The sequence below is a fragment of the Cherax quadricarinatus genome, chromosome 5 (genome assembly GCF_038502225.1).
Source record: "Cherax quadricarinatus isolate ZL_2023a chromosome 5, ASM3850222v1, whole genome shotgun sequence".
Taxonomy (NCBI): domain Eukaryota; kingdom Metazoa; phylum Arthropoda; class Malacostraca; order Decapoda; family Parastacidae; genus Cherax; species Cherax quadricarinatus.
The window spans coordinates 57,618,927-57,629,141 of NC_091296.1; the positions used below are offsets into that span (position 1 = coordinate 57,618,927).

Sequence of the window (10,215 nt, forward strand, 5' to 3'; positions counted from 1 at the left end):
TTCTAGACCTGTTTCTGGTGAGGCTACATTGTCAAATATTTCCACAGAGGTCTAAAACATTCAGCTTATCCCTGTCTCAGTTGTATATTTTTGGTAATTCTTATTATAGAGCTCCCAGAAGTCTAGTGTTTAAATGTTCGCTTAACTCTGTGATGCTGCCCAGGCTTCCAGTGGTGTGAAAAAGGAATATGTAGCACAAAGAATAAGGACATGAATGTCTGGGTCAAAACTGGAGCTGTAGCATGTCAAATCCCTTTTTGTGTTCAATCATAGTTGTGTCTGATATGGGAAGGGTAAAACATTTGAAGTCCTTAACTGTATCATCATGAGAAGGGCACTGAGGTTGGCTCGGGCTGTCCACCAAGTGTAACTGGAAGAGATGTGCTGCCAGTTCATTTGCTCTTTGACTACACTCAAAAAAATCTTGTTGGCTAGATTATTTTTTTCTTTTGTGTTCACATACACAAACTATATTATATTTTTCAACATACCAGCCATCTCCCACTGAGGGAGGGGGATGCGTATGTGTGTGTACATTATGAGGAGGCACTATAAATATAATAATAATAATTTATATTCTCTACAGGCTTTGTGGGTTGCATGTCAACATTCAGTGTGGATGGGGAAGTGCAGCCACTCAACTCAACAGGGTCATTACTGGATGCTGTGGCTCGAGGAGTGGCATTGGTCACAGACTGCACAGCGGCAGACCTGGGCACAGCCACCTCCACAGACCCTCTTTCCATCGGCATCACACTCGTTATTGTTTTTTTTGTGCTCCTCCTAGTTGCTATTCTAGTTTCCTTCATTGTGTACCGTGTGAGACGCCAGAGACGCGAGAAAGGGGGTGTGCACGTCAAGCAAAATGGATCGGCTCTCCTTGCCAATACCTCCTCAGACTCTGGGAGATCTCCCCAGGATTCTGGTTATGTGGAAAATGCAGAGATGACAGATGATGTGCTTCGCTCGCATCTCTCCCAGGAGTTGGCAACGAAGAAATACAAGGAGCGTGATCACGAGCGGCCACAGCGACCAGATATAATTGAGCGAGAAGTGATGAATAAGTCACCTGGTGTTCCACTACGTGTGGATGAATCGCAACTACAGGAGAGGGACACCATGGCTGGTTTAGGTCACATACCAGACTCGGAGGCTCCAGAACATTACGACCTAGAAAATGCTTCATCCATTGCACCTTCTGACATAGACATTGTGTACCATTATAAAGGATATAGGGATGGCAACGTTCGCAAGTACAAGACCAATCCTCATGTGCCTGGGTATCATAAACACAATCATCGCCATTCACCTCACAATTTCCCCAACACACCACACCGTGAGAGCCCTCGTAACTTGATGAGACAGAGTCCAAATCCTGTGGCACCACGGGAATCTCCATCAGTGTTGAAAATGCAGTCTACGCCTCTTGCCCGCCTCTCACCCTCATCAGAGCTGTCTCAGCAAACACCGCGTATCCTCACATTGCAGGACATTAGCGGTAAACCTCTGCAGACAGCTCTTCTTGCAACCTCACAAGGACCAGGTGTGAAGGATGTCATGTCCACAAGTGAACGATCCCTAAATTCACCTGTTTCACACCTTTCCCAGTCATCTGGTTCAATGCATGCATCATCACAATCAACAAAGAAGAAGAAACATGACAGCAGTGTGAGTCTGGGCCTGACTCCTGAGGAGATAGAACGACTAAACACCAGGCCTCGCAACTCTTCCCTGGTGTCAACACTGGATGCTGTTTCTTCTTCCAGTGAAGACAACCAGCGTAAAGACAAACTTGCAGAGCTCATTGAGACCAACACAGAGCTTTTGGAGCCACCAGACTCTTCTACTGATGAGTCTGGCAATGACTCCTTCACTTGCTCAGAGTTTGAATATGAAAACAACTATGAGAAAGTGACTCGTGATTTTGGTCCGGGTAACATGATCTTCAGCAAACTAGCAGAGGTAGACAATGAGAATGAACATGACAATGAGTCGGCAAAAAACTATGATGGCTTTGATTCTTTTCGAGGCTCGCTCAGCACACTGGTGGCATCAGACGACGACTTGAGCAACATGAGCTCCTACAAGCCACCCAACGGCTCCACGTTCGGCTGGGACTACCTGCTCAACTGGGGCCCCAACTTCGAGAGCCTAGTTGGCGTGTTCAAGGACATCGCCGAACTACCGGACAATACTACCAACGGCCGAGTGAGTGCTCGGGGCACACCCAAACCCAGCGAGGAGTACGTGTAGCGGCAGCTAGAGCTGAGCGAGGACATTATGTAGCAGCCGCCAAAGCCTATAATTTATAAGGAGAGAAAACAGCCTGACACCCTCATGAGTCTAGTGTATCCTGGCGCAGTTTTTGTGTACAGATGACACCCTTGGAGAGACTTGTGTGGAAAGGTGTATAGGGCTGTTAAGGTTCAAGTAGACACAACACTGAACACTAAAAACTCCTGCCGAAGGAGCATTTTGTCACATGACTTTTGCCCATGTGATTGGCATTATATTTCGTGAAGGTGTACACAAACTACGCTTCTAGTTCTATACAAGTGTGGCTCGACTGCTGTCTAGACAGTCTTGCCAAGGACTCCATATTTTTACGAATTTGTTTTCTGCCTTGGCCATTTATGAGAAACACTGATGGCAGCTGGCATGTCCGATGGTCATGTGACAGCACCTCTGTCACAAAGCCAATATTGCAGCTTGGAAACAATTTGTGGAGGTAAAATGGCCAATGGTAGCATCATAACACATCATTTTCATCTCTTAATAAGCATCATGTCTCAGTGGCCAAATGTTTAATTAAGTGCCGAGTTCAAGTTGCCAAAACTAAAGATGTTTGCATAATATAGATGAGTTTCTGGTTCCGAGTTGCCAAACGTTGAAGTGCCTTGTGCTCTTTGATTCATGGAAAATATTGTGAATTCTCAGATGCCAAACTAATGTATGTAAATGTTCTTGTTTAAGATTGTCTCTATATTATTGCTATACATTTAAATGTTTTCGTACGTGTCTGCAGTTGTCATGTAAACCTCAAAATGGCCAAATCTTCATCCCTCGACGAAGCTGAACCAAGGTGCATTTTAATTACTATAATCAAAGAATGGGTTCTGGGGGAGAGACCAGCAGAGTTTGAGTAAAGAGGCCACGAACGACCTTGAGTTAGAAGTTACTGTCTTGTCCTAGATTCTCCTCATACTCGTATAGCTATTTATAAAACCTAGTGTGTAAGTCTTGCTGATACATTCAGCTCAAGGTTAGCTAAACCAATCTCCTTGGTAACCTTATCGTTCCTCAAGACCTGTTCATTCATGTCTGGCTTGGTCACCTCTCCTGGTCCCAAGGGTTTTGCAGCTGATTAATGTTTCTCTTTAGAGGGATTTTTTTTGTGATTTGTAAAGGGTATTTATTAATATTTAATTGGTTTAACAACATTCAAAAAATGTTTAGTGATTGAATCACTTGCATAAATTTTCCACACAAATTTAAAACTTCCTTCTTACGTTCATTTTAGTTAAAAGAATTTATTGCACATTTTGTTTTAGGAAATTTAAGAAATTATAACTTAGCAAGTATCTGCAATGGCCCCAGTTTTGTACCATAATAGGGTTAATACTCTGCCTCTTGTACATTATCATCTCCCTGTGTATATATTTGCCTTTTTGTACAGCGCATTCTTAATTAAGTCAAGCCACGTCATGTGTGCCAAATTGTTGGTCTTGTTTTTTATTGGTATGAATGACGTGTGAGATGATGTGCGACATGTGGTGTGCTAGATGTTGTACCCTGACATCATGTGATGTGAGAGATGATGTCTAAACGTGATGTGCTAGATGTCTGACAATGTGTGTAATGTGCTCTGGCAACCCTGTAATATTGTCTGGCAACCCTGTAATGTGCAAAAAATGTTGTTTGGCAACATGTGATGCAAGAGATGGTGCCCGGCAACAAATAAGGTGCGAAATGTTGCTGTATTCCAGCAACATGTGATGTGCGAGATGTTGTACTCTGGCAACATGTGATTTATGTATAAAGCGATACTTTAATAAACATTTTTAATGCGAGTTGTTTTTACTTGACTTCCTGTCTCAGAAGACCATGACTAGTGTACTGCTACAAGGACTGATTAAAGGGCAGCTCCAATTTCATGGATCAAAAGCAATTCACCAGCGACTGATACTCATGTGTATGTCCTAGAAGGGTACATGTGTGCATGCCCGCTGAGTACACATGTATAGCTTCTCAGATAATACATATGTCCTCTCAAGGCATACACTTTTGACCATATGAGATAATGGGTATACACTTACTGTTGAATGGGGAAAAGGAAAGGAAACCTAAGTATGCTCCTAGTTAACGAAAAGTTAACTATATGTACTTCCTGATGTTCAACAGGAAAAGTAGGTACACACTCCTGAACAGAAAACTAAAAACAATGTCATCACCTGTTCACACCAGCAACTATTTAAACTTTCAAAGTCAAGAGAGTGTTCCTTTCACAATGGAAAGGAATTGGCTTCACTTTAAGGGTGGGAGTGGGGGGGGGGAGACAATTAAGTCTGCAAACAAATTAGTTTTAGAACTTGCCTGCCATTGGTCCAATCCTTACCCATTTTGTGAATAAATTCCTGTAGTGGATCCAATCCTGGATTTGAACCTGAGAACAATGGAAAGAAGCTGTTATCCATAGTGTATACATTGCAGGTGTACATACACTGTTCTTCCCATCAAGACCAGTGTATATGCAAACATTAGCATTATGAATGTAATATAGACTTAAAAGCCATATAGGTCATTCACATAAAAACAAAGGAATACTGGATTAGGACTACTGGCCCATGTTAGGCAGGTCTAACTCACACCCACTTAAAGTTATTGCCTCAATGATGCTACCTTGGAGTTTGTTCCACTCATCTATAACTCAATTCCTACACCAGCACTCACCCAATATCCTTTCTAAATTAATTTTTTCCACCTTTAAATCCATTTCTGTGAGTCCTATCTTGGTTAAATATTTTCAACACGCTATTTTTATCTCCTTTATTTATTCCTGTTTTTCATTTGTAGATTTCAATCATATCTCCTATAATTCTACAGTTTTCCAAAGAGTACAAGTTCAGTGCCTTTAGCCTATTTTCACCTCTTCAAGGGGGGCTCCTTGGCGTGGTGAAGAGGCTCTTGGTCTGAGGAATTAGCCCTGTCGGTCTTCTTCCTCAGACCGAACCTAATTACCCCCCATTCTCCCCTCCCCCTATCCCATCCTCCCCTTTTTCCATTCCTCCTCCTCCTCCTCCCCACCCCTCCCTTTTGCCCTTCCTCTTTTTGGCCTTTGGGATTTCTCCCACAGGCGCGCTAGTTCCTAGGTAGGGGAAAGGACACCGGGGTCCATCCCATTCCGTTGAGGTTCTTGGCGGTGGCGTAGTTTGCCGTGGAATCTGGATTGCCTGGGGATGTCCCGATCCCTCTCCGGTATCCCGGAGTAGCTTTGGTGTCTTTCGGGCGACGGGTGTATCTCTGGAAGCCACCTTTCGGATTCCGGGGGTGGTGGCCGAAGGAGGTATGCTTTGTGGCGGATATCTGGCCGCCCTCTCTTTTGTCCACCGAGGTAGCTCGGCAGATGTGAGGTTGCTATCCCGGATTGCTGGTTTACTGGCATGAAGGGTAGGGTATGGCACGGGTTCCATGCTGCATCTGCGCTACTAGCGGTGCTGAGGTCCTCTTGGGCGCGGAGGGAGATTTCCGGCCCTTTCATTCCTCCTGGGAACTATTCCTCCCCGCTCCCCCCTTTTTTCTTTTTTTTATTTTTATTTTCTTTTCTTCTTTCTTTTTTTTTCTTAAAAACAAAAAGCAAAGGAGTAACCTAACCATGGCAGCCCTAGTCCATGAACCCACTACCCCCGGGCCCCTTCTTGATACCACACCCCATTCTGACCCTGCCTTGTGTTTAGACCACTCTTCGGACACTCCTGATGCCCCTGTACCTCTTGCTGGTGCTGTTTCCTCACCCGCTTCAGGTACCGGGGCTTCGACTGACTCCTTCGATTTGTCTGAACTCCGCTCTCCTTTGACTATGCTTCCGGCTTCTCCCTCTACGGTATGGCAATTTTCGAATCGCCCGCCCATTTCACGCCAGACCAACTCCGGTCCTACTCCTAAACGCCAACGTCAATCTCCTGATGATGCTCCTTCGTTACCTTCCCATTCTACTCGGAAAAGACCGACACGTCAAGCACTCCCTCTCCACGATCAGTTTCGGACCACACAATGGACTAAATTCTTTACTTTAAGACCGACTTCTTCTTCTGCCTACCTTTCTGACCATAGTACAGTGGACCCCCGGTTAACGATATTTTTTCACTCCAGAAGTATGTTCAGGTGCCAGTACTGACCGAATTTGTTCCCATAAGGAATATTGTGAAGTAGATTAGTCCATTTCAGACCCCCAAACATACACGTACAAACGCACTTACATAAATACACTTACATAATTGGTCGCATTTGGAGGTGATCGTTATGCGGGGGTCTACTGTATTGGCAAAGTGCTCCTGCGTCATGTTGGTAGAGATATTTCATTTCATGCTCTCAAGAGCGGTACGCACATCGTCACTGTCCAGAATGCTACCCAAGCTCATGATCTTTCTCTCCTTTCGAATATCGATACTACTCCTATCACTATTGAAAAACATCTTTCTCTCAATTCTTGTAGTGGTACTGTCATTCTGCCCCATACCATAGTCCAACAGAATTTCCAGTCGTGTGGCAATGACATTTTTGAACAGCTGGAACTCCAGGATCTCCCAATCCTCAAAGTAGACACTTATGTCCTTCCTGCCCGGGGGCGGAGACGTTACCCTTGCAATGTGGCTCGTTTAACTTTTGACAGCCGAGAACTCCCGTCCTCTGTATATGTTGCGGGACATCGGTTACAAGTTCAAAAGGTAATACCTACACCGCAACAATGTAGAAATTGCTGGCGTTTTGGTCACCCAGCGAAATATTGCAGATCTATGGCCGAATGCCCAGTCTGTGGTGCCGACGACCATTCTAATACATCTTGCAGTCAACCTCCATCTTGCCTTAATTGTAATGAAGCTCACCCTTCGTACTCCCGCCGTTGCCAGGTCTACTTAAATGAACGTGAAATCCGTTGCCTCAAAGAGGCAGAAGGTCTCCCTTATGCTATGGCAGTTACTCATCTCCGCCTCCAAGGGAGACTACCCCGTGTTTCTTATTCTCGTGTTTCCAAACATCCCCCCACTTCTGGGGTCCCATCTTCTGCAGCCTCCTCTGTTGTTACCCCTCCCATAGCCACTACGGCATCTAATCCTTTTGCTGTCCTTGGCTCTGACATCCCGACTACAACTCAGTCTGTTCTCACATCTTCACGTCCTTCCTCACAAGCCCCAGTATCAACAAGACCTCGTACAACACCAAATACCAATCGCCCCTCTACTCAGAAGTTCAAAAAATCCACATTGCTCAAATCTTCTTTGCCCCTTCCTTCCCTTCTTCCACCTCCACACTTTACCTTTCCAGTCTCTGTACCTAGTTCTTCCCCTCTCTCTGGCTCTATTACAAGTGTGGAGATTCACCCTCCTCCTCGTACTATGCCTTCCACCCCCGTCCCCTCCCAAGTTTCTCCTTCTTCTGCCACCTCCCAGGTTTCTGCCTCTTCTGTCCCCCCCCACACTTCATCTCCAGTCCCTTACACTCTTCCCTCCCCCTCTACTTTGGTACAGTCCATTACTGTCCCAATCTTTACTCACCCTCCTCCTTCTATTTCCAATATGGTCTCCCATACATCTTTGAATTCAGAAACACTTGAAGCCATTTCAGAATATATTGCAGAGACTAAACCTTCAATGGACACTGATTCACTTCCTGTTCCTTCTCTTCCCTCTCCTCCATCTTCACAACCCCATTCTTCGCAACGCTCCGTTCCTTCGCTACTTGAACGTCTTCCAATGCCACCACACGTTGACTTTTCTAACCCCTCTAGTCCGTAGGTGCCTTTACCTACAGATTCCTGGTATTTTCTTCATCGCCAATCATGGCCTATTTACAGTGGAATATCCGCAGCCTCAGGGGTAATCGGGGTGAGCTTCAGATGTTGCTTTCCAGGTTTTCCCCTGTTGGTGCTTGCTTACAAGAACCAAAATTACACTCGGCTGTTTTCCAACCTATCTCAGGCTATAATTTATTGTATTCTTCGGATCCTTTCTCAGATGGAACCTTTAATGAAAGTGCCCTTCTTCTATGCAATGATATTCCGTACTGTCAACTATTTGTCCATACCTCGCTGCATTACACTGCAGCCCGTATCCACTTGAATAAGTGGTTTACAATATGTTCTTTATATCTCTCTCCTTCTCGAGCATTTTCTATCCCAGACTTTTCCTTTCTTGTTTCATCCTTACCACCACCACTTCTGTTACTTGGTGATTTTAATGCCCACCATTTCCTCTGGGGGGGTCTCATTGTGACTCACGTGGCATCCAGTTGGAGGCTTTTCTCGCCTCTCACCCCCTCCATGTTTTAAATACGGGTTCTCCCACCCATTTTGATCCTCGTACTCATACTCTCTCTTGCATCGATCTATCAGTCTGCTCTTCCTCCACTGCACTAGACTTCACCTGGTCTGTTCTACCGGACTTACATGACAGCGATCTTTTTCCGATCATTCTTACTTCTCCTTCCTATTCACCACCTTTCCGTAGCCCTCGCTGGCAATTTGATCGGGCAAATTGGGATCTTTACTCACACCTCACTGCTTTTAGTGAGGTTCCTTCTTCATCCTCCATTGATGAGCTCCTACACATCTTCTCGACGTCAGTTTATACCGCAGCTTCTCATTCTATACCCCAAACCTCAGGCAGGCATTCTCAGAAGTGCGTGCCTTGGTGGTCTCCTGCTTGTGCTCGTGCAGTACGTTTGAAATGTGCTGCATGGGGCAGGTACCGGTACAATAGAACCGCTGAGAGACTTCTTGATTTTAAGCAGAAGCGTGTGATCGCTCGCCGTGTCATCCGTGAAGCTAAATGCACTTGTTGGCGAGACTATGTTTCCACCATCACCTCTGCTTCTTCTATGAGTGCAGTCTGGAAAAAAGTGAGGAAATTGAGTGGTAAATACCCTCCTGACCCGGCTCCTGTTCTACGGGTTGCTGGTGTTGATGTAGCAAACCCTCTCGACGTTGCCATTGAACTTGGCACACATCTGGTCCGTATTTCCCGAGGGCTCCATCTATGCCCCTCGTTTCTTTCCTCAAAGTCTGCCAGAGAGTTAGTACCCTTGGCCTTTTCTTCTCTCAGAGAAGAACAGTATAATGTGCCTTTTACACTTCAAGAACTGGAGGCAACGCTCTCAGCTTGCCGATCATCGGCAGCTGGGCCTGACGACATTCATATTCGTATGTTACAACATTTACATCGGTCAGCCCTTGTAGTCCTCTTACACCTCTTCAATCTTATTTGGGCACAAGGAGTTCTTCCCCAGCTGTGGAAATCTGCCACTGTTCTCCCTTTCCGCAAACCGGGTACTACAGGACATGATGCCTCCCACTATCGCCCCATCGCTCTTACTAGTGCAGTTTGCAAAGTGATGGAACGTCTCATAAATCGACGTTTAATGTGGTATTTAGAGACACACAACAGTCTCTCCGCTAGTCAATATGGCTTTCGTAAGGGTCGTTCTACCATAGACCCCTTACTACGCTTGGATACGTATGTTCGTAATGCCTTTGCGAATAATCAGTCATTGCCATATTTTTTGACCTTGAGAAGGTATATGACACAACTTGGAGGTATAATATTTTGGCCCAGGCCCATTCCTTAGACCTCCGAGGCAATCTACCATCCTTCCTTAAGAACTTTTTAACTGACAGATATTTCCGTGTTCGAGTCAATAATGTTCTTTCCCCGGACTTCGTCCAAGCTGAAGGTGTCCCTCAGGGATGTGTTCTAAGCACAACACTTTTTCTCCTTGCTATAAATGATTTGGCCTCTGTTCTTCCACCCAATATTTGGTCATCACTCTATGTTGATGACTTCGCTATTGCTTGTGCAGGCGCTGACTGTCATCTTATTGCAGTTTCTCTCCAGCATGCGGTCGACCGTGTTTCCACTTGGGCCACCACGCATGGGTTTAAATTTTCAAGTACCAAAACTCACCAAATTACTTTCACTAGACGCTCTATTATCTCCGATCATC

General features: G+C 45.2%; 1 protein-coding gene across 1 annotated transcript in view; it reads left to right on the forward strand.

The window, feature by feature from the left end:
* Positions 1-4,070, forward strand: part of ft (cadherin-related tumor suppressor fat) — a 512,494-nt gene extending 508,424 nt beyond the window's left edge. The window contains exon 14 of the mRNA XM_070102663.1: positions 587-4,070. Coding sequence (XP_069958764.1) covers positions 587-2,253 — 1,667 coding nt within the window. The 3' untranslated portion in view covers positions 2,254-4,070. The remainder of the gene's footprint in view (positions 1-586) is intronic.
* Positions 4,071-10,215: the final 6,145 nt, after the last annotated feature.